The sequence below is a fragment of the Macrotis lagotis genome, chromosome 8 (genome assembly GCF_037893015.1).
Source record: "Macrotis lagotis isolate mMagLag1 chromosome 8, bilby.v1.9.chrom.fasta, whole genome shotgun sequence".
Taxonomy (NCBI): Eukaryota; Metazoa; Chordata; class Mammalia; order Peramelemorphia; family Peramelidae; genus Macrotis; species Macrotis lagotis.
In genome coordinates, this window is record NC_133665.1 from 143,467,090 (window position 1) to 143,494,487 (window position 27,398).

General features: G+C 45.2%; 2 protein-coding genes across 2 annotated transcripts; both read right to left on the reverse strand.

Annotated features, from left to right (window-relative positions):
* IL17RE (interleukin 17 receptor E) lies at positions 1-18,234 on the reverse strand. Its single transcript, XM_074199045.1, has 16 exons — positions 16,356-18,234; positions 16,054-16,069; positions 15,769-15,882; positions 13,427-13,524; positions 12,812-12,974; positions 12,535-12,674; positions 8,766-8,834; positions 7,579-7,645; positions 6,650-6,825; positions 6,385-6,432; positions 6,198-6,243; positions 5,896-6,047; positions 2,305-2,373; positions 2,168-2,219; positions 1,972-2,079; positions 1-659 (listed from the first exon to the last, which is right to left on the reverse strand). The coding sequence occupies exons 1-16, from the start codon at positions 16,488-16,490 to the stop codon at positions 1-3; spliced, it is 2,112 nt and encodes a 703-aa protein (XP_074055146.1). The 5' UTR covers positions 16,491-18,234.
* Positions 18,235-19,366: 1,132 nt separating this feature from the next.
* JAGN1 (jagunal homolog 1) lies at positions 19,367-22,180 on the reverse strand. The gene is made up of 2 exons (XM_074198607.1): positions 22,063-22,180; positions 19,367-20,769 (listed from the first exon to the last, which is right to left on the reverse strand). The coding sequence occupies exons 1-2, from the start codon at positions 22,149-22,151 to the stop codon at positions 20,307-20,309; spliced, it is 552 nt and encodes a 183-aa protein (XP_074054708.1). The 5' UTR covers positions 22,152-22,180; the 3' UTR covers positions 19,367-20,306.
* Positions 22,181-27,398: the final 5,218 nt, after the last annotated feature.

Consider the following 27,398-nt stretch of genomic DNA (forward strand, 5'->3'; position numbering starts at 1 on the left):
TCAAACAAGGCGCCGGGGCAGGCGTGAGTTGTCGCGCGGGCCGGAGCCCGCGGGGCCTAGAGCCGGGCCGGGGCCGGGGCCCAGAGCCGGGGCCGGGGCCCCCGCCGCCTCCCGCTGCAGCCTCCGGCACAGCTCCAGGCGGCTCCGCAGGGGCCCGGCCGGGGCGCCCAGGGCGCGGAGCAGCTGCGGCAGGTCGCCCAGCAGACGGAAGCGGCGCAGCGCGCGCAGCGGGCCCGGGATGTCGGCCTCCGGGCACAGCCGCGTGAAGACGGCCAGCATGGGGGGCGCCGCTGCCCCCGCGGGGCCCGGGCCCGGCTGCAGGCAGCAGCTCAGCGCCGCCCGGAAGAGGTCCTGGGGGTCCTGGGCGCCCCCGGCCCCGGCCCCGGCCCCGGCCCGCCAGCGGCGGTACAGGCGGCCGCTGCCCCGGCTCCAGAGGAGCAGCACGCGGCCCCGCTCCCGCGCCACGCGGGCCCGGGCCCCGCACAGCCACGGGAGGGGCCCCAGGCGGGCCACGCGCTCGCCCTCCCACAGGTCCAGGATCACGTCGTCGCCGCCCCCCAGGGCCGCCCGCAGCAGCTCGGCCAGGGCGCCCACCAGGCGGCGGTGCGCCTCCGAGTCCGCAGAGTGCAGCAGCAGCACCGGCCGGGGCCGCCGAGGGCCTGCGGGGAGAAGGGGGCGCCTGAGCCCGGCCCGGGGCCGACCCCAGAGGGAGCCCCGCAGAGGGAAGGGCCAGACCCCCGGATCCCCCTCAGCCACCTCCAGAAGGAGCCCCTGCAGGAAGGGCCAGACCCCCGGATCCCCCCCTCAGCCACCTCCAGAGGGAGCCCCTGCAGGAAGGGCCAGACCCCCGGATACCCCCCCCAGCCACCTCCAGAGGGAGCCCCTGCAGGAAGGACCAGACCCCCGGATCCCCCCCAGCCACCTCCAGAGGAGCCCCTGCAGGAAGGGCCAGACCCCCGGATCCCCCCCAGCCACCTCCAGAGGGAGCCCCTGCAGGAAGGGCCAGACCCCCGGATCCCCACCCCCCCCAGCCACCTCCAGAGGGAGCCCCTGCAGGAAGGGCCAGACCCCCGGATCCCCCCCTCAGCCACCTCCAGAGGGAGCCCCTGCAGGAAGGGCCAGACCCCCGGATACCCCCCCTCAGCCACCTCCAGAGGGAGCCCCTGCAGGAAGGGCCAGACCCCCGGATCCCCCCCAGCCACCTCCAGAGGGAGCCCCTGCAGGAAGGGCCAGACCCCCGGATCCCCCCCCCCCAGCTACCTCCAGAGGGAGCCCCTGCAGGAAGGACCAGACCCCCGGATCCCCCCCTCAGCCACCTCCAGAGGGAGCCCCTGCAGGAAGGACCAGACCCCCGGATCCCCACCTCAGCCACCTCCAGAGGGAGCCCCTGCAGGAAGGACCAGACCCCCGGATCCCCCCCTCAGCCACCTCCAGAGGGAGCCCCTGCAGGAAGGACCAGACCCCCGGATCCCCCCCAGCCACCTCCAGAGGGAGCCCCTGCAGGAAGGGCCAGACCCCCGGATCCCCACCCCCCCCAGCTACCTCCAGAGGGAGTCCCTGCAGGAAGGGCCAGACCCCCGGATCCCCCCCTCAGCCACCTCCAGAGGGAGCCCCTGCAGGAAGGACCAGACCCCCGGATCCCCCCCCTCAGCCACCTCCAGAGGGAGCCCCTGCAGGAAGGACCAGACCCCCGGATCCCCCCCCCTCAGCCACCTCCAGAGGGAGCCCCTGCAGGAGGGAGCCCCTGCAGGAAGGACCAGACCCCCGGATCCCCCCCTCAGCCACCTCCAGAGGGAGCCCCTGCAGGAAGGACCAGACCCCTGGATCCCCCCCAGCCACCTCCAGAGGGAGCCCCTGCAGGAAGGGCCAGACCCCCGGATCCCCACCCCCCCAGCTACCTCCAGAGGGAGCCCCTGCAGGAAGGGCCAGACCTCCCAGGTGCCTCCCCATCCACCTCCTGCACCACCTCACCTGCCAGCAGCCTCTTGAAGCCCTGGCAGTTCACAGCCAGGACAGTCAGCAGCACGACAGTCCCCATCAAAAGCCCCAGAACCAGAAGCCCTAAGTGCCTGTGGGAAACTGAAGCAGGCAGAAGGCAGAGGTGAGGCCGAGCCTGGCTGCCCTTCCCAGCCTCAGCCCCTCTACCACCTCTGGCCTGGACACTTACCCTCGGGACACAAAAGGCGCTTCTGGCCATACTGGACATCTGATCTCCACACCTGTCCCATAAAGGGGTCACAATGAGAAGGAAGATAGGGGAGGCAGGGAGGGAGGAGGAGGGTGGAGGTGAGAAAGGCTTATTACCAGAACACAGCTCCTGAAGCTCTGTAAGGGGATGATGAGATCTGACTTCACTGGACTGGCACCCACAGGCTGTGAGAACAAAGGATACAGGGGTTATTTCTATACAGGCAAAGGTGAAAAGGGTTCTATAATTTCTGCCATGTTCCTCTGGAGCATACTTGTGATCAGAAAGAACTGACTTCACATCCTGCCTTGGACACTTACTAGCTCTGGGACACCAGGCAAGTCACTTCACTTCTGTTTGCCTCCATTTTCCTCATCTATGAAAAGAGGAATATCTAAGGATCCTTCCAGGTCTAAACCTATGATTCATTGCTTTTATGAGCAGGAAATCTTGCTGCCTATCCTCCTCCTTCTTGGGAGGATGAAGTCCAGTCAAACCTCCATGAGGTCATTCCTAATAGTTTCAGCTTGCATTCTCTGACTTTCCATAGCATTAGAGGGACAGTGCAGGAGAAAGTAGCGAGTTTGAAGTAAAAGCATCTGTATTTTCTAGGTTTTTTTTTATTTGCAAGGCAAATGGGGTTAAGTGGCTTGCCCAAGGCCACACAGCTAGGTAATTATTATTAAGTGTCTGAGACCGGATTTGAACCCAGGTACTCCTGACTCCAAGGCTGGTGCTTTATCCACTACACCACCTAGCCGCTCCAGCATCTGTATTTTCAAATCCTTTGGGTGCTACTTACTATGTGACCCTTTTGAGTTTTCTCAGCTACAAAATGAGGAGGTCAGACATGAAAAAAAAAAGAAAAGAAAAACAAGGGCAGGCTGGTGTTTATGTATATGGGGGTAATTGCAACAAATAACATCAGGAAAATTCTTTTTGACTGATTCATCTATCTAAAATGTATATTATATATATGTAATATATTGATTATATATTTGACTATATACAGTATATTGATTCAGGGTATATATATATATATATATAATATATATAGTATATTAAGTCTAAAATATATATCTATAGAGAGAGGAATATATAGTAATATATAGTAAAAATACAGAATGCCAAAAGCCATCCCTCAACATATAACTGACCAAAGAGTGACTAAAGAGTTTCCAAATGGATTGACAATTGCAAATGACCATAAGAAAACATACCTCTGAATTGCCAATAGGAAGAGAAATGCAAATTAAAACTCATCACCCAGGTAGCAGGGAGCACAAGACTTGAAGTCAGGAAAACCAGACTATGAGTAGTTTCTTAAGCATCAGGAAGACATTTGCTCAATTACCCTGGACAAGATATTTAACCTGTCTGTTCTTTGGTTTCTTCATCTGTAAAACGGGAATAATAATAAAATCTACCTCCCAGGGTTATTGTGAGGTCAGATGAGATAGCATCTGTAAAGTACTCTGCAAACCTCAAGGTGCTATTATTATTACCTCAAACCTTAAAAATGGCAAAGAAGATAAAAGAAACAGTCAATATTCTGTAGGGAATGGGCCAAGGAAACCTCTGAACTCCTTTCTCAGAACAATGTTTTTAGATATATAAAATACATAGGTATATAAAGGTAATAAATTAGATTGAAATGCAGTTATCAAAATAATAAATCTAAAAAACCAAGTCCTTAGCCCCCAGGTTAGGAACCTCTGCTCTAAAATTTAGGCAAGAAAACTCAAAGGCATCTGATAGTTCAATCCCAATGTTCTATAGGAAGACTAGCACACTGCTGGAGGACCTCAGTAGTTCAACTATTTTTTATTTGATATTTTAATAAATGATAAAATTTAAGAAGTCAAATAAAAAGAAACAAATAGATATTTAAATAAAGTACTAGTTTCTGTCTTTGTTCCACCACTGGGTAACTGAGACTTGGCTTACAAAGGATTATAGGACCAGAGGGAAAAAAAACAACACATTTAGATTGCTGGAATAATAAACCAAACGTATTTGTTGGTTCAACTATTCTTAACAATTTGGAATTATGCAAGAAAATGACTATTCTGTCCATACCTTTGACCCAGCAATCCTGTCCCTGGACATATGTCCAAAAGAAGTCAATATATATAAAAATATTTATAGCAGCACTCTTTGTGCTAGAGACAAGAAATGGAGACAAAGCTATTCCACAGGGGAATAACTATTAAAAAAAAAAATCCAAAGCATACCATATAAATATAACAATGTATTATCATTATACAATAAGAAATGATGAACATGAGAGAATCCAGAGAAACAAGCAAAGATTTGGATGAACTAGGCCAAAAGAAATAGTCATCATGACTACAGTGTAAAATAAAACGAATACTAAAAGAAAGCCAAATCTGAGTAACAGAAGAAATCAAAGGTGGTTCTGGAGGACAGATAACAAAATATACCTCCCTTGACTCCACGGAGAAATGGAATACTACTAAAACAGAACACAGCATCCAAGATGGTCTAAGTCATATCTTTGCTTAATGGTTTCCCTTTGTTACATGAGAAAGTTCACTCTAGAGGGGTAATGAAATGAAATAACTGTGATGTAATATAATTAAAAAAAAGATCTGCTTATATATAAGGTTCAGATTCTGTTCTTTGCTGAGGACTGAGTGAGTGAACTCGGGCTTTAGTGGACAAAGATGAGACTTCTAAGACACTGTTCTCCAGTCTGATACTGTCCCTCTGTATTTCAACATCTGGGTTATGTTGGAGGGATCTGGATGAAAAATGGATACATCTGTGGCCATAGGATAGAGCAAAGAGGATGTGTATGTAGGTATGTGTTTACCAAATGGGACCTGAACGAACAGTTGGCTAGACCAATGGCTAACCAAATGAGGTGGTGGTAGGGTATTAGGAGACTGAATAACTGGTCACTTCCCACAGTCTACTAATTCACAGATGTGTCAGAAATTAAAAAGTTAGGAATTCCTGTTCTAGATAAACTACCAGAAGTCAGAATTTAAGACAGAGGTTCTTGTCTCTTGGTGTCGCCAACCTCTTGGGCATCTGGTGAAGCCCAGGGACATCCTTTTCAGAGTAATGTTCTTAGATGTATAATACAAAATACATCGCTTTGCAAAGGTAATAAATTATATTGAAATACAGCTATCAAAATTAAATTTTTTTTAAAAGTTCATGAATCCTGGATTAAGAACCTCTGCTCTAAGACTTAGATAAGAAACTTCAAAAGACAGTTGGTCTGGCCTGGCACCAATCAAACTTCTCTGGCATCCCTAACAAATGGTCATTCGGTCTTTGCTTGGGAATCTTAAAGGGCAGAGAAGTTACTGCCACCTTCCACTTTGAAATTGTTCTGCTTATTTGGGAAGTTTTTCCTTCTATTGAGAGAAAAACAGCCTTTCTGCAACTTTCCCTCATGGCTCTTGGTTAGGTCCTTTGAGGTCAAACAGAAAAAGACTCTTTCCTCTTCCACATAATAGCCCCTCAAATACTTGACAACCATGTCTCTTTCTTAGTCTTCTCTTGAGAAAGGACAGAAAGATAACAGAACAAGCTATAGAGATAAATGAAGGATACTTGTTTTCTCCCTAATATTAATGCCCTCCCTCCCTCCCTCCTTCTCCCTCCCACCCCCACATACACTTCTGGCTACTGGAGGCAATGGCAAAGACTGGTCTAGGCTTCAGGGACTGTACCTGGCTGATAGAGAAAATAGGCAACTGTGGATCATAATGTTCCATTCCTGGGAGACACCAAGCAGCAGTGAAAGCAGCTGGGATCCTTGAGGAGAAGCTTAGGACCAGTTGTTGGTACTGGATAGCCATGCTCACACTCCAGGAGGAGGAGGCTGTAGGGGGTGAGTTACAGAGATAGAGGGTAACTTTTACACAAGGATTTAGAATGGGGTTGGGGATGGAAATTACCTTTCTCTAGAGGATTGGTAGGAAGGAAGATTAAATGGAGGTGGGGTGGAGAGGAGGGAAAATGGCATGCTCACCATTGCTGTTGGGGCATTCAACATGGGTACTATTCCCAAGAGAGAACTAGGGAAGAGAGGAAAAGAAAGTCACCAGGATGGAGTTAGAAGGGGAGAGACACATATTTCCTCTTTCATATGATCTTCCCATCCCCTATTTAAACAAAGCACCGACTCTCCTTCTTCTCAGACGCTGCTAGTATCATACCTTAAAGCAAAGATGTGGGTGCAAATCCACCTTCTCCATAACATACAACTGTTGGGAGAGAAGGGAGTCAAATGGAAGAAGATCTGAGCCCCAATTCACCCCAGGATCATCTCATGCTGTGGGGCTACAATATAATATAGTAAATCCATCTGCTCTTCCCTTCTCTCCTTTCCCTTCTACCTCCCTCTCTTCTTTCACACACCCCCATCTCTTTTTATCCCTCTCTTCCCTATCCTCCCTTTCTCCTCCACTTCCCCCTCCTTACCCCCTCTGACTCAGACACTGTGGCATTGGGCAGGTCTTCACAGGGACTGTGCCAGCTTTGTTTCTGGCACAAGGAGGCCTTGGGCTTCACTGGGCAGCGTAGAGTTAGGGCCATGGCCATCTGGTCCTGGGAGCTGTGGTCAGTGAACGTCACTGACCTCCAGAAGTCCATGCTGTCTGTGGGCAAGAGGTCTCCTGGTGAGGCATTGGCTCACCCTCAGGCCTGTCTCTGTTTATCTTACCAACCCCCTGATCTCTTTGTCCCCACCTCAGGTCCAAGATAATTTCCTGATTGTGGTATCCTTATATCTGATCCAACCCCAGAGCTAATGGGTCCCCAACATGTATCCTCTGTTCCATACAGGCCAGCCTGCCCCTTGTTTCCTCCCCCTCTCCCCCCATTCAAATCATGTTCCCAGTTCTATGATTTTATCAATGTTGTCCTCTCCCTATAATTATTCAATACCATCTGCACTTCAAAGCCCAGCTCAAATCTCTCTGCTCTCACAAAACAGTCCTGGATGACTCTAGTCCCCCTGGTTTTCTTACTTCTTCAAAATCTTAGCACATTTACGATTTGTACCATACAATTTGGTCTCTTCCTTATTCACTTTCTTGTACTATGGGCCATTTTATACCATTAATTGAACAAGTACTTATTGAATGGATGGCACTGGATAACCTGTCTCCCATCTAGGAAAAAAGGAGGGAGAAAGAAGCTTGCCCACCTAGGACCCAATGTTTACTGAGTGATTGATTGGAGTGTCTAGACATTGGTACTACTGCCATCTTGACTCCTGTTCCCAAGATGCAAAAATGGGAGGGGAAGTTCCCCCCTCCCCACCCTGACTCCCAGGTCCCAGTGAGAATGTCATTTAGAGTTCATCCTTGGAATGAGGGGCTGGGCTGAGGTTTGTAGGGATCACTCACAGGTTTCGGGCTGGTCCTTCAAGGGGCACTGCTTCCTCCGCATACTGTCATAATGTAGGTATGCTGCCTGATGGAATGAAGTGGGGTGGGATTGGATGATCAGAAGAGCAGACTTCTTTATACCACTGACCCCAAACCCACTTTGATCTAGCCCTATTAGAATCTAATTCTCTGAGGCCATAGAAAAAGAACTAGAGTATGCACTGAGCATCAAGAGAACTCAACTCCTTGAAGGAAAGGATAAATGAATAGACAAAATAAAATATGAATAATGATAGTAGCTGACATTTAATTTCCTCTTTTTTCACCAAGAACCATGTAACTCTGGGTTGGCTGCCACCTTCACACTTGGGTTTTATCTCTCATCCACAGCTTCCTTGCAGCTGTACCCCCAGAGGCATTTGTTGCCCTCATGTCACCCCCTCCCCTCCCCCTCCCCTCACCCCTGACCTAGGCTACCCAGAGCCCCGTAATCTGGCGCTCTCTTCAGCTTACCTGAACCTCCAGCCTCCAGGTCTGGTACTCCCAGCTTTTCATTCAGTGTATTTACCCATCTGCCATCTGTTATACCACACCCTGCCCCACCCTGCCAAGTTCCATAGCTTCAGGATCTTGTTCTCTTCCATCTCATTTATTAACTAATTCATGAGAAGGCATTGGGAGGAGGGGAATGGTCCCTTGGAGTCAGGACCATCTTTTCAAATGACCTCATAGGAGACTAGCTCCATTTTAGTTCTGAACTCCTAGAACAACTTAATAAATGAGCCCCCAGATCATTCCTAGACTAGGTCAAGAGACAGAGGAATGGTGAATAAAATCCTGGAATCAGAAATATTGGAGTGAAGACCCCTCCCTTAGATACTTAGTTATGTGACCCTAGTTAAGTAACAATCTCTCAAAGCCTCCATTTCTTTATCTGTAAATTAGGGACAATAATAGAATCTAACACACAGGATTATGAGGATCAGAGGAGAAAGCAAACATAGAGCACTTTGGAAACCTTATAATACAATTGAGCTGTAGTGTCTCTTCCTAGACTGGCCATGCCAGGTCCTCCCTCAACATTCCATGAATGAGTGAGAACGGAGTCTCCACATACGGGAAGGTGAGAGCCAGGAAGAATTCACTATGGAGAGCTAAAAATACACAGATGACCCTAACAAAGTCTCAGCAATAGCACCTCTCACCTCTATGCACAGACAGGGCAGCAGGAATTCATAGGGCAACTGGACTGTGTGGCCTCCAGACACTGTCTCCTGTAGGAGAAGCAGAAAGGTGAGTGAAGGAAGATGCCTAAGAAAGGGCAGGTGCATTCTGGATGAGGATCCCCTAGCTAGAAAAGTGGAACTGAGATTGAGGCAGAGGAAAGGAGGACCTAGACTTGAAAATTCCCCACAATGGTCAAATATATTGAATTTGTTGTACTGCAAAATACTCTTTCTTTTTCTTCTGGAAAAAAAAAAAACAGCTTTTCTTGGGTAGAGTCTGTATTCTGTGTTTACTAGTTGGTTTCATCAGTCCCATTCTCTACATTTTGCTGTCTAGTCACCTGACAAAGTTCCAGGAAGATTAGAGGTATGTACCAGGGGACTTGGAATGGAACGTCTCAACCCCAGGCCACTCACAAGATCAGACTGACTTCCCTGATGGAAACAGCCAGAACCAAGAGGTTGGAGGACAGGATGACTAGACTATGACACATATGATACGGTTGTAACCCCGTGATGTCCTCAAAGCCACTACCTGGTTTCAGAGGTGACAATTGCGAGCTACTGGGGGATGCTCCATGGGCCAAATCTGGAAGAATTCCCCTTGAGAGAGTGGGGACGATGGGAGTGACAGACAGGGCAGTTTGGAAGAAAACTGGATAAGGAAGTCAGAAGGTCTGAGTTCTAGGACCAACTAGTGATACCAACTCTTTGAGTGAACATGAAGAACTTGATTAACCTCTGGCCTCAATTATGCTTATCTAAAAAACAAGATTAGTTATTCCTGTTTTACTGATAATGAAGAATGATGCCCATTTCCTAACGGAGAAGTGATGGATTCAATATTTAGCATGAGACCCACATTTCTGGACATGGACAACCAAAGAATTTGTTTTGTTTGACAATGCATATTTATTGTGTGGGTTTGGTTTTCTTTTTTTTTTTGGTGGGGAGGGGAAATGGGAAGGAGAAATAATAGATGTTTGATCATTGAAAAAAATTTAATTAAAAAACAAAAATAAAATAATCCCTTTCTACTAATTTTATTAGGGCCCTAATAAGATGCATGAAAGGGCTTTGAAAAACATAAAGCACTATACAACTATAGTTGTTATAAAAAATTTCTCTAACCTCAAAACCCTGGTGGAATTTTAGCACCATTGCTTGTCACATTTCCAGACTCAGCAACCTTTTCAAGACAATGTCAACCCTTGCTTGGCCAGAGTCACAGAGACACCAGAATTGATCCCTCTTAAGGAAATATTCCCTTCATCAATTTCATAAAGCAATAGAAGGCATTATTGGGGCCAACACTGATGGCTTTGATTATAGAGAAAAATTTTAAACAATGGAAGCAAAAAGTCCAAGATAAAAAGAAACAACATAAAACAAAAACATTTATGAATGTTATGTTGGGCACATCTTGACTTCCAGAACATACAGAGAACTAATATGAGGGCAGTAAAGCATAGGAGAGGGGATTAAATTAGGGTCAGGAAGAGCTGGGTTCAGGTTTTGCCTCAATATCATGATGGTGATCACAAAGAAATCACGTAAACTCACAGCATCTTACACAAGTGTTTAGATAAGCAATAAATGAGATAAAACTCTCCATTCAAGATTCCCCCACACACACCAATGAAATCACAGATCTGGATCTCCAACTCCCTCACAAAAAAAGAAGATAAAAGGTAAAGAGGTGCCAAGTTATTATTAGATAAAAGGATGAAGAGACAATTCATAAAAACTGGAAATGGAACTGGAGAATGAGGAATGACTCCTCCTTATGGCAGAGCACAGGAGGTTTACTAGGACAGAAGGGTGTACACATTATCAGATATGGTCGCTTCATCTACGGTAGAAGGGTGTGTGTGTGTGTGTGTGTGTGTGTGTGTGTGTGTGTGTGTGTGTGTGTGTCGGATATGTTCAATGAAATCATGCTGTAGAGATAAAAGGCATCATCATCATCACCAAATGCTTTTTTAAATAAAAGTCTTAAAAGGAAAAAGTAGACAATTCATGGAAAAAAGAAAGCAAAAAATAAATAAACATGGGGAGACTTTTAACCTAACTGATAATTTTTTTTGGAAGTAATCAACATTAAGTGACTTGCCCAGTAAGTGTCTGAGGCCAGATTTGAACTCAGGTCCTCCCGACACTGCAGGACCTAGCTGAGAATGAAAACTACAAAGTGCCTATTAAACTATCACAAATGAATAAAAAAAGGTGGAGGTATAACTCTTCAGTGCTCAGCAGAGTAATATTTCTGGAAAGCAAACTGGCACAATGGGACAAAATTGGCCATGCCCTTTGACCTAGTGATTTGTCCCACAGTTGGGATTGCAAACCAAGAAAAAAAAAACATTAAAGTGACGAAAGGTTTTCTATGTGCAAAGATTTTTACAACAGCACTAAGATTTGTGAGAGTCAGGAGGGAAAGAGATGTGAAGTATTGAAAAGTTGCCGGCAGGATTTGGAATCAGGGAACTTGGGTCTACGTTCTATCCTGGCAACAAAGACACCTGTGTGACTGACTGAGGCCAAGGGAAAATGAGATGGATGGACTGGATGGCCTCTGAAGCCATGCTAAGCTCAAAATCCTGTGTGTGTGTGTGTGTGTATCTGTATATATGTGCACATATATATACATCTATAGGATAAATTACAGATGAAATGGAGATCTACATTTACATATTTTTAAAAATTGAATGTTTCAGCAATTCCAATTTTTTTAAAGCTGAGATTCACTTGAGTTGATAAACATCTTTTTCCCATCTTTTTAAAATTCTGAACTTAACATAAAGATCATTTTTCCATTAAAAAGTAAAAAACAAAGTATATGAAACCATAAATATGTATTCTATACAACTTTTTCTCAAAAATACCCATCACTTTCAAAATTATTCTGCTTGTCTGTTTCCTTCCATTCATTCTCTGGTGCATTAAAAATAAGTTTCAATATTTTTTTTTTCAACGTCACCAATGCTACCTCCTCTTCCTACTTCCCCATACTCTTTCTATTAAAAACAGAAGGAAAAAAAAATCCACCTTGTAATAAATGAGCATGATTAAGTATAACAAATCCTTAGAGTGGCCAAGTCCAAAAAGGTCTGTTTCCTCCTGAACCCTTAGTTCATCCTTTCTCTGTCAAGAAGGGGCTCATGTGAGAAGTTTCTCCTTGAAATGCATCTACACACATTCTAAGCAGGTTTAACCTATTGTGTTTTATGTAATGACTTTCATGATGTAAGAGCACAGAGAGAGACTATCTAGGGCACAGCAGGAGAGGGTGAACATAATAAATATAAATAGCTTGGAGGATGGAGGTAAGAAAATGAAGAAAGACTGAGTGGTCAGACAGACTTCCCCTAGTGAGTAGGGAATTTTGCTTAAGGCCTTGTGGGACCCTGTCATACAGACATTATTTTCTCCCTGAAGGCACCGGCATAGTGGAAAGAGTATTTTGCCTTTGAGTCAGAAAACTGAGTTCAAACCCCAGCTCCTTCACACAATGAGCAATCAGTATAATTCAAATCACCTAGGCTCTCTACGTCTCAGTTTCCTCAGTTTCTGTAAAATGAACATAATCTATACCTGCATTATCCATCATGGGGTTGTTGGGAAGTGTAAAATGTTAAGTAAAAATGAGCTCTTTGCAGGGTGATTTTCTTCTCCCTTCCAAGAGAATGCCCATCAGGGACCCTTGGACAGTATGGTCCCTCTGCCCAAGGGATTGCATTTTGTGTACCTGTTTGTGGAAGGGACTGCTCAGTTCCTCACACTCGAGAACCCACTGGTGGCACAACCTCACACTGATGTCAGGGCCTGGTGGGGCTGTGACCCGAACTGCCCTCTCCTCCAACTGCAGCTCAAAAGAGAACTCAGGCCCTGGAGGAAACAGATGACATAGCCCTGACTCTCAGACCCAGAAAGGATACACCACTGATGAATGGTCATCCTCTTGGCTGGGGGGTGTCTCTCCCTAGCCCAGTCCACCCCTCCAGCAAATATTCCCTCATGCTCACCTCTACGACCTTGGGAACCACGCTGTTTTGGAGTCCCATCAGCTATCTCTGGAGGGTTGAACTGGGTCCTTTTTAGGCGTATTCCAGAGCTGGTTCCAACTGGGAAGGAGACAGCAACATGGTGGCCCTGTCTTGCCAGGCAGCAGTCACAAAGCCACTTCCACTGAGGATAGAGGACAAGACAATCTTGTATGTGCTGATCTGTTGGAGTGTTGTCTCTGCCGGTAGAAGGTGAATTTGAAGGCACTGATTTTTTTCTTCCTTGGTATCTCCATAAGCATTTTAAATATATATATATATATATATATTGTGATGATCATTATGAGTCAATGTTAACAATCACTATGAACCTTCACCTAGAGGTCAGAAAACTGACCCCATACTCCTCTTGGCCTCCTGTGTGATCACAGGTTAAGTCACTCAAAGTCTCAGTTTTTCTATCTATAAAATGAGAAAAAGAATTCATCTCATCCTTCCTTTCCTTTATCTTTCAATAAGACAATGAGAGAATGGGATGAGGTGATCAATAGATGGTAAGAAAAATGTTTAGAGATCAGGGCACATTCAAACTGTAGAATGAAGAGGGGTGAACGAATGCAGGAAAAGGCAAGTTACCTGGGCAGCAGTTGGCATCCTGAGCCTCCTGCAGAGCTGGAACTTATGGGACTTGTTAGATTTCCGCACTAGAAAGTGAAGCCAATGCTTTCGAAGACCTGAGGATGGGATAGGAGAAAAGCAACATTAGGAATATAAAGTCTCTTCAGAGGTCATAGCATCATAGAATTAGTGCTTCAGAGATCAGGTAGTCCAGCCCCCTCATTGAACAGATGCAGAAACTGAGTCCAGGATAAATTTTTGATTTGTCCAAGATAATAAAGTTAATAAAAATATTAGAGGCAGGATTTTGGACCCAAGTCTTCCTGACTCCAAATGTGAAATTCTAGTCTCCACCCCGACTCTGCCTCCAGTATGAAGTATACTGGATATAAGAGATCCAGTATAGATATAAGAAATTGCCATTTGATGACACAACATGGTGAAATGGATATAATCCTGGTCTTGTGACCAGGAAGAACTGGTTTAGAATCCCAACACATAGACATGACCTTGGGCAAAGTCATTTATCTTTCTCTCTCAGCCTCAGTTTCTTCCTCAGTAAAATGGAGTTAACCATAGCCTCTGCTTCAGGGAGAACTAATACCTTAAAAGTGCTCAAGAAAAATTATAAATTTTAAAAATCCAGGAAAAAGATAGGGGTGCAGACTGAAAAGACTGAACCTCTTTGTAGATCATTTTAGCATTTTACATTTCAGACCAATACAAGTTGATACTATAGTCTGACCCAGAATGGGCAGGAAGGAGCGTTATGTGGGTAGAAATAGCCAGAATGACAAATAAGTTCAGTAAGTACCACTCCCAACTTCAAAGGGTTCCACTAACCCACATGGTTACTCTTTCCTGGCCTACTCACTAGAGATACATCAATTAAAAGACTCCAGCTCTTTAGATCTACCTTGACAAAGTATCCCATGGACCTAACCTTCCTTGGGCCATTCAGAGACAGCCTGAAATGATCTCTGCTAGACTGGGTTTCTGAGATTAAGCTTTTTTTTTTTTCATCCTTCACAACTGAAACCAATATCAAAATGGTAGATAGAATGGGATGATGGCCAAATGGTCAGGTCATATGGATCCTCAAAACCTTGGTCCATTAAATCAGGGTGACCATTATTGGCTGCCTCCTGACCCCAAGCCTGGAATTCTCTCGTCCCTCTGCCTCCCCTGCCCCTTGATTTCCTGCTAAAATTCCACCATCTTCAAAAAAGCCTGTCTTGATTTCCCCCAAATGCTTGTGCCTTTCCTCTGTGGTTTATTTCAGCTTATCTTGGATGTACCTTGTTTGTATTTAACTATTTGCACGTTGTCTCCCTCATTAGAGTGTGGGCTCCTTGAGAGCAGGAACTGTCTTTGCACATAGTAGGGGCTTAATAAATGTTTCTTGACCAATCTGGGTTCCGTCTCTATACCCTCTGATCCTAGACCTGCCTAATATAGGCCATAAAACTTCAAAGAATATGGAAAGCCCAGTACACAAAAAACTAAGTTGGGGAGTACGACTTAAAGACTGCAAGAGGTAAGCAGAGACAAAATAAAAGGAGGTCCTGCATTACTCAGAGAACTAAGGAAAGGTAGATTCATGGCTCAAAGAATTACTAAAGATTGAAAATATGAAAAAATGAATATGAATATGAAAATATGAAAATATGAAAAACTAAAATTTGAAAGACATAAATGCATAGCCATGAGCAAAGTAGAATCATTTTGGCACATTCTTAATCTGTTTAGATTCATAAAGGAGAAAGTGAGCATGCCCTTCCACAAGTAACATTGTAGAAAGAGCCATAAACTGAAAGTTTAGGTAATATAAGTTCTAGCTCAGTCATTAATTAGCCATGTGATCTTGTTTTATGAACTTTCCCTCTCTCGGCTAAGCTTTGTCATCTATAAAATGAAGGTATAAGGAGTAGTTAGGTGAAATAATGGGTAGAGCACTGGCCCTGGAGACAGGAGGACCTGAGTTCAAATGTGATCTCAGATACATGATGCTGTGTGACTTTGAACAAGTCATTTAACCTCATTGCCTTGCAACACCCTCCAAAAAATAATAAAATGAAGTCATTGAATTAGATGATTTCCAAGGTTCCTCCCAGCTCTAAAATCCTATGATTTTATGATGCCGTGTCCTTTGTACCCCAATAAGAGACCACCCAGAAATCAATGGGCCCTAGATCTGAATTAAAATTCCAGATATTAATCCCTCTTTTTCTCACATTATTTCTCAAGATGTCTCTTTTCCCTTCCCCAAGGACCCACTCACTGAAAGTGAATGGATTAGCTAATCTCTTAGTGTCACCCCAAAGGGTGATCCTTCTGTCCTAAGAGTACATTCTCCATACCTGGAATGTTTAGAGTAAGTTGGACGTGGAAACAGAGTGGGCATCTCCACACCAGAGAGCACTGTGGTCTTGTGGACAAAACCCCACGCTGATGCAGATCAAGAGCAGGACTTTCTGGAAGGATTGGGGGGGGGACAAACATTGGGGACTCAGGAACATTTACTTCTAGGTACTGACAGGAGAAACTAGTTAGGGCTCAAGAATGCAGAGGAAAAGAATTTCTGAGATCTTAAAATAAGTCTTTGCTGTGTTTTGTTTGGTTTACAAAAGAGAAAACAGACTCACCAATAAACTTGTCATCCTGCCAGGTTTGGGGGTTCCAAAGGCCAGGGTGAAAAGGAAGAAAAAGAGGCATTAATATAAAGACTGTGAGGCAAACATTTGACTAGCACCTTTGTCCTATACTACCCACCACTGGCACCTTGAAGTCCTGTTGCAATAGGTGGTCCTCAGAGCACAGAGGACAGGAGCAGGAGAAAACGAAGGGAAACAGGGAGTGAAGTTAAGGGGAATCTTTGCTGGAGCAGGGGTAGGTGGGGAGTGGGGGGGGGAGGGCAAGGGCTGTCCCCAGTGCTTCATGTCCTTACCATGTGGGAAGACTGAAAACAGCAGGGCCCCCACCAATTCAGATGTGATGTCCTGCTCCCGGCAGAGCCAGATTGGCTGATGAGAAGAAGCAAGGTGGGAAGGAGGAGGGGAGCCCCTGGCATCAGGCTCCCCATGGACCTCAAAGAGATCAGTGCACTGGAAACATGGCTGCATTGCGGGTGATGGCCTGCCAGGTGTCCCTTTTCGCTATGGGACGCTCCAGGCCAAGCCTGCCCCGTGTCTGCTCTGAAGCTCCTCCTCTGCTGCTCACCAGCCGGCCGGACCACATTCCTTTTCAGCCGAGCTAGGGCTTGTTCTGTTCTCAGTTCCTGAAGAACCAAAGGCCTTCAGAGGCTGACTTGCTCCAGGGGGTGGAGCAGGTAGGTGGAGGAAAGGGTCTAAGTTGAAGGCAAAGGTTGGGCTGCACCCACAGATAGGGAGGAGTGTCTGCCAAGGCTGGCTCCCTCACCCCTCACCTTCACCACCCTGGAGCTCTGCTCTTTTGTTGGGCTATCTCTGAAGAGAGACAGAGAGAGAGAGAGAGAGAGAGCGACATGCATAGCACTAAGAGCTCTTCACCCTAACACCCTAATTCTGGGGAGCTACTTGCTGTCTTGTCTCTCAGTCCAGCCTGGCAAGAACTAATTTTCTTTCTCCTGTTAACCCATATATCTCTTTTTGGTCTGAATACTCTGAAGAAAAGGATTTAAGTTGGAGGGACCCAGGAACCTCAAGGCCCCATTTCTCCTGGCAGCTGAATCAGGTAGTTCCAAAATTTGCCCCTGAGCCTTGAAGGTAGGGGAGGGGCCTATGTACAATATTGACCTGGTTTCCTGTGGTTTCCTGTGCTGGAAAAAAAAAGTGGGGTGGTGGTGGTAGGTTGAATAGGTTCCATTATTTGTGGGGACCTTACCATCCCACAGTTTCCTCCTTCTCATGCCCTATTCAAACAGCCTCAACTCCTCCAAATGCCTTCATTTTATAGATGGCAAAGCTTAGCTGGGAGAGGGCAAGTTCATAATTCAAGCAGCTGTGAGAACAGAGAAACCTGGGGGACAGAATGGTGCAAGAACATTTGATTTGAACTCAGGACACAGGTTTGAATTTTATTTCTGCTTCTATCTAGTAAATGACCTTGGACATAAATCATTTTCCTGCTCCCAGACTCAACCTTCACCTATAAAATCAAGCGCTTTCTGGGTTCTAAAGTCTAGCATCTCTTGTCTTGTGGCTTCACACCACAGCCTGGTAACCCTCAGAACCAGGCAGTGATTGACACATAAACAATGGTGGTATGACTGAATGAAGGGGGGCTATTCTGAACCAGGAAGATTCCCTACCTCCTGAAGTTGGGGAAATGGTGTTGGAGGTCTCAGAGCTATAATGAGCGACTAGATTTAACTGTTTACCATAAATGGAAGGAGTAAAGACAGAGAGAGGGTGGATAGCTAGGTGGAGCACAGGAAAGTCTGACTTATAAAATGGCAGGATTCTGTAAGGGGAGGGAATAAGCATTTGTATTTCACCTATGATGTGCCAGACAATGTGCATATGTGCTTATAAATATGACTTCACTGGAATCTCATAACAACCCTGGGAGGTAGTTGTGGCTATTATCCCCATTTCACAGTTGAGGAAACTGAGGCAAAGAAGGGTTAATTGACTTGTCCAGGGACCCACAGCTAGTAAACGTCTGAGGCTAGATTAGAACTCAAGTCTTCCTGATTCTAGCCATGAGGCTCTCTTCGTTGCATCAAGCTACCAATTACTCTTTACTGTTAGAATGCTAATGAGGGGAAAATAAGGAATGCTGAAAGGAACCAACTTTTCCACAGGAACTAACCTATCGGGGAGCCACTTAACCTTTCAAAGATGGTGCCTCTCCTCTGTTAGCTTATGTCATAATCAAATGGCTAGATTTCATACTCTAACTTTTACTTAGTTACCCAAACCAGTTTCCTGACCTGTGCTATGTATGCTCTGGCCCAGAAACAATTAGCACAGTCCTGTGACTTCTCTCTTCAGTCATCCCAGGTCCCAAAGTACCAACTCTATGACCATCAGCTGCATTAATGAGCTCCAACACAACAGCACTGAGGGTGAAGGGGTAGGTTTGCCAGCACCTACTGTTCAACACTGATCCAGTGCATCCAACTGGTGCCTTTCCCTTTGTTCTGGAAGACAACCAAATTCTAGTTAACTTGAGGAAAGAAATCTAAATAGAGACCCAGATTTATCTTCTAGCTATCCCCATGAGATGGGCCTTTGATCCTTTTGCTGAGAGGATGAAGCTACTAGTTTCCTTGGTTAAGGTGACAGAAACAATCCCTTTCTCTGCCATTTTGCTAATGAATATAGTCAATGATGTCTTATCACTGACTTGGATAATAGAAAGTACTCCTATTATAAAGGAAGCTTCTATTCAGGGAAGGTACTTAGAAAATAATTGAAGTAGAAAAAATTCAGCTATAATGTATTTTTTAAGTGATGTCTTTGAGGTAGATGACAATTCACTTAATTCCTATTTATTTATTCCCAAACCACAGGAATGCTCAAATGTTTCTTTTCCTTAAGGTATTGTACAATGATTGATATAAATGCAAAAAAAAATGCTTGTCAGGTCAAACTTTTAAAAATTTGGCAGGCTATGTATGATTATATATTCTACTATTTATAGAAAACAGCCACATGAATTCCCTCTTTCATATGGATAACAACCCTCCAAGGCAAGTTTCCCTGGCTGGGACTTCCAGATGATTTCCCACTGACTTCTCCCTTCTCTAGTTCTTAATTAATGTTGTGACCTAATTGTTTTGCTTGTTAATCTGCTTCACTCTCCTGTAAATTCAATGTGAGAAAAGACTATACCAATTATATTGTGTCCCATTAAATAGCACAGTAGGGTTAAACACAAAGCAGATGTTCCCCAAAATTGACTGATTAATCAAAATCTTCAATTACAATATTCCAAACCTCAGATGAGAGTGAATGAAACATTTTGCAAAACTTCTAGCACTAAAGTAAATGTGAGCTATTATTTCTTCAATATTCTGAATGGAAATGTTTATTTCAAATGTCAAGAAATGAAAACACTTGTATACGGGGGACACAGCGGTGAAGTCCAAGGCATGGCTGGAGACTGGGAAGCAGGTTTCCCCACTTTCAGTTTTCTACTACATACCACACTGACATTTTTTAAGATCTCACACAGTTCTTTTTTTTTTCCTTTTTATTCAGAACTTAAAACTCCAAATAAAATAGACATTTCCACATATAGGGTAGGGCAGAAAAGAGGATTGTACACACAAATGCAGATCTCTATTATGTACAGGTTCTTTGTTTCACCCATTGATCAAAACTATGTGTACTTCATGTTATTCCAAATCTCAACAAATACAAAGCACAGGTGGTCACAAAGCACAGTAGAATTTATTGAATTCCTTTTTTGAGTCATGATTTTTGGCATCAGAGACCACAATCTATACATATTTCCTTCCTAGAAAGTATGGAACTAGATTCATTACCTCTGCTGGGCCTCTGCCTGTCTTCATGGCTGCAGGAAGGAGTGGAAGGGATGGAAGGGAGGAGTAAATGAGATGGTAAATAGGAGATGAAGGGGATAATGCATCCCTAAGGGGAATCCTGAAGGGCCAAAAGCTCAGTAGCTCAAGCTAGATTAGATCATCCAATCCCAGACAAAGGGAACCCCATCCAACTCCAAGAGCCCTACAGTGACACAGCCTTTCAAACACATAAATGAGGGAGGTAGGAAGTGTTTTCCAGAATCACAGCCTAGTGTGCATCTGGTGCCAGGCCAGGCCAGCGGCTTGGAGAATATTTCAGGACAAGTCTCTCTACCCTCCCACTCCTCTCAATTTAAGGCCCACCTCCCCTCCCCAACCCCATACCCATCCCCAGTTACAGCCTGTATGTAGTCCATGTGGTAAGCTTCATTTACGCTTCTTCTCCTGTGTACTGGTGAACCAAGAGTCCAGTAGTTTCTTACTGTAGTAGAGCTGCCAGGCATGGACCTGGACGGCTACTACCAGCACCAGGTACATGATGGCGACAGCAGAGATGCCAAAGATGACACGGTAGGCCTTGCCATGGAGGTACAGCTGCTGAGCAGCAGGAAACATCTCCATGGTGCCATAGATGAGAGGGGCAATGGAGAAAAGCCCTGTGCTGATCATAGAGAGCACCAAGTAGCTTATGTTGTTCCGGGGGAAGGAGAGCAGGCCAAAACCAGAGGGCACGATGCTCAGCAGATAGGGATATTCCCACTGGTAGGGCATGGCGACCTGATCATAGGACAAGAGCTTCAGATGCCCCACACATATCTGGGCTGCTAATAGGAGCCAAAGACCTATATGAATGTAGATCAGCCTCTTAATCTCAGTCTTGAAGGTAACACTGTGAGACAGAACAAAAGAAGAGTGCAGTTAGTTAGTGTCTAGGGGATCCTGGGGTGCCAATTTGGGGAAGGTCCTTCTTCTAAGGCAGGGGCAGATTGCTGAAGAAATCATTTGGTCTGGCACTGCCAATAACAACTCTAGGTGGGACTCAAACTTCAATAACTCTAGGAGCTTTTTAGGCGTGAATTATATATGGCAGGCTAATCTTTAAGTCGATAATTTTGGATGGCTCATGAATGATGCAAATATTCAAATGACTCTCCACAGAAAAAAGGTTCCCCATCCCTGGTCTAATGCATCAGTCTTCACTTTTTCTCCTTTTTCTGTTTGCTTCCTGCTTGGGTGGGAATGAAGCTGGGGAAGAGATACCTAAGCAAGATGGGGAGATCTGTGGTGAAAAGCTTAGGGACAATTTCAGAAGCAATTTGGGCAGCAAAGGGATGGTATTTCACCCACACGTGACCTATGAGAATGGGCAGGTTTGAATGGGCCCTGGGGCAGAACTTCAGAGAGGGAAGGTTGAATGAAATTGGGAACAAAAATCCACTATGCAATTCCCAGTTCCCTTGGAGAAGGTAAACTCCTCAAGGGCGGATTTGCTTGGCGCTATATCTTTATCCCCAGTGATTAATCCATGGTTGATGATTAATTAGAGGATCAAAGGATTTAAATAAAAAGCACCAAACCCAGCTCACATCGACAGAACTGGAAGATGCCCAACTGGGAAGGAATTGAGTGGGCTTTGGATGGATGAAGAGGCAGGCTGGAGGAGGGGGTGGAGAGACCCCAAGTAGAGGTCATAGGTCAAGTGCAAACCAGTCACTCCAATCCCTCCCATTATAGGTCAAGCAAACCCGTAACCCCAATCCCTCCCAGCCCCTCCCTAAATACGGATCATATTTCTTCCGCCTGATCACGACTATATGAAACAGGTTTTGTATTCTTTTGGAGGGTGAAGGGTGAAGTGGGAGGAAAAAAATAAATGCTTTGATAACTGAAAAAAATAGACAATCCGAGTAAATTTTTTTTAAGCAAACATTCCGTTAAAGGTGGGTGCCGGTCAGAGGTCAAGCTTTGCGTGACCGGGGAGGGTGGGCTGGGAGATGTTTAATGGGCGCGGGATGAATGGACCGGGCTGGGGGCTGGGCCGCAGCCCCCCCACCCCCGGGAGGGGAGGCGCTCCAGGCGGGTTCCCGGATGCAGCAGGCCTTTCCCCTCCCCCACCCCTCCCCGTGGCAGCCTCAGCCCCTCACCCCGGCCCGGGGGGCCCCACGAGGCGCCCCTCCCCTACCTCATCTGGTAGTGCGAGGCCACGCGCTCCCGGTGTCGGTAGTCGCTGCCGTCGGTACCCGCCGCCCGGGGCCCCGCGCGAGACGCCATCGCCCCAAACTCGAGCTGCGGCCCACAGCGCGAGCGCGAGCGCGGGGGGTGAGCGCGAGGCTGCCGCCGGCTCCCCCTGCCTCACGGGCCACAGAGCCGGCCCGCCGAGCGCGGCCGGAAGCGGCCGGAAGCAGCCGAGCGCGAGCCGAGCCCCGCCGAGCGCGGCCGGAAGCGGCCGGAAGCAGCCGAGCCCCCCCGAGCACGGCCGAGCGCGTCCGGAAGCAGCCGAGCCCGGCCGAGCCCGGCCGAGCCCCGCCAAGCGCGAGCCGAGCCACCCCACCCCCACCCCGAGCGCGGCCGGAAGCAGCCGAGCCCTCCCTACGGGGGGACTTCCGGCCGCTCTAGGCCTCTGGAAGCCCGACTCGCCGGCGGCGGCGGCTTGGCGTGAGTCACCCTTCCCGGGCCGGGGTTCGCGCGTGGGGCCGGCGACGAGGCCCGTGCTGCCCGCCCGGGGGCTTTGCCGTTCCTCCGGGGCGGCCTTGGGAATCGCCCATTTTGGGGGTGAAGCGGGGTGGAGGAGAGGGAAAGAGCGGGAGAAGGGGCGGAGGCCCCGAGACGCCCCCAGACCCCACCGAGCCCCGAGCGGACCCCGGGCCTCCGCCGCCTTGACCTTTGGCGGTTCGTCTGTTCCCTTTTTAATGAAAAAAGAGCAACATGTTGACTTGACTGCTTCTCTAGTCACTAGAAAATCAAATATTGTGTATGTGATTTTACATATATATATATATATATATATATATATATATATTTACTATTCAACATACTTTTCTTAGGCTAAAAATGAAGTAACGAAGTTAGTTGTATTCTCTAGGATCTTACCAAAGTGGGTGGCTGGCATCCTTCCAAACGTCAACCCCGATACGAAATTTGGGGGACATTTTTATCCAGAAAGGACAAAGAATCATAAAACTGTGTCAGGTAACCAATGAGACTTCACATGGGTGACATGGTTTTACAATAGGCTTCTCTCATAGCTTATAATATTTACTTCAAACACCTATCGACAAAAATCCCATTTGGGCCAGAGAGTACATGTTTATAAGTGACAATAGGATTTCTCTCTCCTCATACTAGACATCTCTTATCTCGGGTTTGTTGATCTTATTGGTGCTATCACTGAACTGACCAGGTAGTATTGACAAAGGCCAAGTCAACATTTTAGATGGAGGACACAGGCCTTCTCTAGCTGAATGACATTTTTAAACACAAAGATTTATAACCATTAGAGGCTGAGACCAATTTTTGATCAGAAATATTAATTCCAAATTAAAAAATCTCAGAGTGGCTTATCCAAGACCACACAGCTAGGTCATTATTAAGTGTCTGAGGCTGGATTTGAACCCAGGTACTCCTGACTCCAGGGCTAGGGCTCTATCCACTGGGCAACCTGCCCCCGAATTTGCCATTTTCTTAACTGGATTAAGTCTAATAGAGATGAAATGATCTGTCCAAGGTGGCAGAGATAGTAAGTGTTTGAGGCTGAATCCAAATTCATGTTTACTTGGCTCCAGTTCCATATTTATATCCACTGCGCCTATCTAGTTGCTCCTTGGGGGTATGTTGTTTGAATACACATTTCCACAGGTAATCACAAATTCCCAAAATAAATATGGAAAACTGGCTTATTACAAGTATGAGATTACCTTTAAGAAGGGAAGAGATGGGGTGGCTAGGTGGTACAGTGGATAGAACACAGGCCCTGGAGTCAGGAGTACCTGAGTTCAAATCCAGCCTCAGACACTTAATAATGACCTAGCTGTGTGGCCTTGGGCAAGCCACTTAACCCCATTTGCCTTGCAAAAAACCTAAAAAAAAAAGAAAATAAAATAAATAAGAAGGGAAGAGTCAGTACTCCCCTTCTAAATGGGAGTGGCAGCAGGAGGAAATGAGCAACTGTTGAGTGAGAAAAGAACAATTCTCTCACAAAGGGGAAATGAATAAATAAGATGGTAAAAGCAACATTCTGTGGGAACTGCTAGACTATGAAGATATGATGGTCTGTTTATAAGGGTCTCAGCTGCACAGTTTCTCAGTCTGGTACTGAGTTCATTTTGGGGTGCAAAGAACAAATTATGTCAGCTGTGGGAGGAATTGAGGATGCTTCATTCTTGACATGTTCAGCATCTCTTGGAAACTGTGGGTCCAGTGTTTCCGGAAAATACGACAAATCAAAAAGATAGGTTTAGGGGAACCCTTATACACACACACATATATATATATATATATATATATATATATATATATATATATATATATACATATGCATGCATACATATATATATATGTGCCTGTATATTACCCTTAGTATACACTGTGCTGGCCAGAATCTAAGAAGCCACTGAATGAGATTGGGATTTTCAGATTTGAGGTTGATCAGACCTACTGGACTTAAGTATGGGAGCCTCAGGTTCTGTCTATGCCTTTGGGGTTACTCATTTTACCTAAAAGTAGATGACTGATGTGCCAGAGAGCCACCTATGAGACTATCAGGATTTCTACTCAGTTGTGTCTCAGTAGTTGCCAACTTTTTCAGTTCTATCTCCATAATGTTTCAGGTGTGTCCTCTCCCTTCCCATTCACATACCCACACACTAGTTCAAGAACTCTTTCCTGGACTTTCAGTAGTCTCTCAATTGGTCTCTCTCCTGTTCAACCCATCTTCCACATTGCTGCCAAATTGATAGTACTGAAGCACAGAAATGAAAATGACTGTATCACTCAAGAAACCATTTTCCTAGTCATAGGAATCAGTGGTTCCCTACTGCTAGGATGAAATGTTTGTCATTCAATGCCCTTATAGTTTAGATCTAATTTATCTTTCCTGTAATTATCTTTTCCCCTAATTTATCTGCCTCCTCCTCATCGTTTAGGTTTCAGTTAAATCCTTGATATTTCTCTAACATGACCTGTTTTTCCTCTTTGCATCGGCTTTCCTCCATGCCTGGAATCCCATCCCTCCTGACCTCCACCTCTTGGAATCACTAGCTGAGTTCAGTTGCCACTCTTTATACATAGTTTTCCCTGATTCCTCCCAGTTATTGGGGTTTCACACTATCCCTCTCCCAATTACTTTTTCATTGACTTATCTGTATAATTAGAATTTGAGCTTCTAAAAAAATAGCTCCCTAAGGAGAGAGACAATCTCTTTTTTTTTAGTTGTTTTTTTTTTTTTTTTGCAAGGCAATGGGGTTAAGTGGCTTGCCCAAGACCACACAGCTAGGTAATTATTGAGTGTCTGAGGCCGGATTTAAACTCAGATACTCCTGACTCCAGGGCCGGTGCTCTATCCACTGTGCCAATCTCTTATCTAATTATTCCCAATCTAGTACATGACTTGCAAATAACAATTGCTTAATAAATACTTGCCTTCCATCAATTGGGGAATGGCTGAACAATCTGTGGTAATGTATGTGAGGGAAAAATTTTGTTTTACAAGAAATCATGAGGGATGGGATTTCAGAAAAGCCTGGAAAGACTTGCATGAATTAATGCTGAGTGAGATGAACAGAACTAGAAGAGCCTTATACACCTTAACAATATGGGACAATGATCAACCTTGATGGACTTGATCATTCCATTAATGCAACAATCAGGGACAATTTTAGGGAATCTGTGATGGAAAATACCATCTGTATCCAGAGAAAGAACTGTGGAGTTTAAATGAAGACCAACTTTTAAAAGTTGTCATATATTATGTAATTTTGCTATCTCCAATGTTTTCTTTCTTCCTTTTGGATCTGATTCTCTCTCACCAAACACTGGATTTCAGTCTAGGTTTATCATTAATGCAAATGTAAAGCCTATATCAGATTACCTTCTATTGGGGGAGGGGAGGGGAGAGGGAAGAAAAAAAATTGAAAAACTTGCAAAAAAGATTGGTAGAAACTACCATTGTATGTAATTGGGAAACAAAATATTTATGTATTAAAAAATAAAATACTGAATTAAAATGAGACAGGTATTAATGCTGAATCCTCATTCTTCATCCCTGTGGTATCAGTAATGTGATAGGTAGATTCAAACAAACAAAAGGGCAGCTTTGCTAAGGAAATCCATTATAAGGCCTCCTGTTTTTCAGAAACCCCAAATATAACATCTGTTGAGTCTACTGGATTGTATTCACTGCTGGGTACATCCCTTGGTGTCAGGTTTTGAAGGAACATGGTATACTTTCCTGTATTGGGGAAAGGGGAGGAGAGGAAATGGTCCAAATCAATGCCTTAAGGTCTGGCATAAGATTGAGATTTAGAAATCACAGGCAAAGAGAGCATGCTGATGCTCGTGAGACTATTTAACTGAAGGTATCACCAGAGAGCCCTTCATTGTTGCTGGTGCAGGAAAAGATTGTTTTCAAAGGAATATGGCATTCTGGCATAATTTGCGGGGACTGCAAACTTTTAAACTATGAGATAATGCAATGAGGGTGTTCAGGTATGTCTCTCAAATGAGTTGGGTTAGCTCATCTTTCTGTTATTGTCTTTTTAAAAAAAATTTGTTTAAGGCTATGGGGTTAAGTGACTTGCCCAAGGTCACATAGCTAGGCAATTATTAAGCATCTGAGGCTGGATTTGAAGTCAGGTCCTCCAGGGCCATCTACTGCACCACCTTGCTGCCCCCTGTTACTGTCTCCTAAGCAAGATGTGAAATTCCTTGGACTAGTTGAAGTCTTGATAAGATACAGGTTTTTTTTTTTTTGCAAGGCAAATGGGGTTAAGTGGCTTGCCCAAGTCCACACAGCTAGGTAATTATTAACATCTGAGACCAGATTTGAACCCAGGTATTCCTGACTCCAAGGCTGGTGCCTTATCCACTACGCCACCTAGCTGCCCCCTTGATAAGATATAAATTTGCCATATTTTTTGCCCTGAAGATGTAGCCCTTTATTCTGGTATTTATGATGACATTTTGGTAGTAATATAAATCTGCAATTGACATCACATTGATGACAATCTTGAAGTTAATTAATCTTGAGCTGTACTTTTAAAGGAAAAGTAGGAATGATTTAATGGTGAAGTTTGCAAAGAATTAGACATACATTTTCATCACTAATGTGTTGATTTTTCTTTTTTTTTGACTTCGTATTTGTTACAATAAAGGAATCCTATGGGGATATGGAGGGAAGTCTTTTGGAAGCAATTGTGATGTTTTTAAAAAAGAAAAGAGCATCAATAATTTTTAAAAGGAGACTAAGAGCACTCATCCTTACAAAGGGAGAAGAGAGACATCATCTTCTTCAAAGCAAGCAAC

Excerpts from the sequence above, each read along its gene's own strand:
- IL17RE (XM_074199045.1), bottom strand. The coding sequence starts at position 16,490 with ATGGGGAGCCTGATGCCAGGGGCTCCCCTCCTCCTTCCCACCTTGCTT. Across the intron at positions 12,975-13,426 it reads GGATGCCAACTGCTGCCCAG|TGGAAGTGGCTTTGTGACTG; the intron begins GTAACTTGCCTT and ends CTCTATCCTCAG. Across the intron at positions 12,675-12,811 it reads TGGTTCCCAAGGTCGTAGAG|GGCCTGAGTTCTCTTTTGAG; the intron begins GTGAGCATGAGG and ends TGTTTCCTCCAG.
- JAGN1 (XM_074198607.1), bottom strand. The coding sequence starts at position 22,151 with ATGGCGTCTCGCGCGGGGCCCCGGGCGGCGGGTACCGACGGCAGCGAC. Across the intron at positions 20,770-22,062 it reads GCCTCGCACTACCAGATGAG|TGTTACCTTCAAGACTGAGA; the intron begins GTAGGGGAGGGG and ends TCTGTCTCACAG.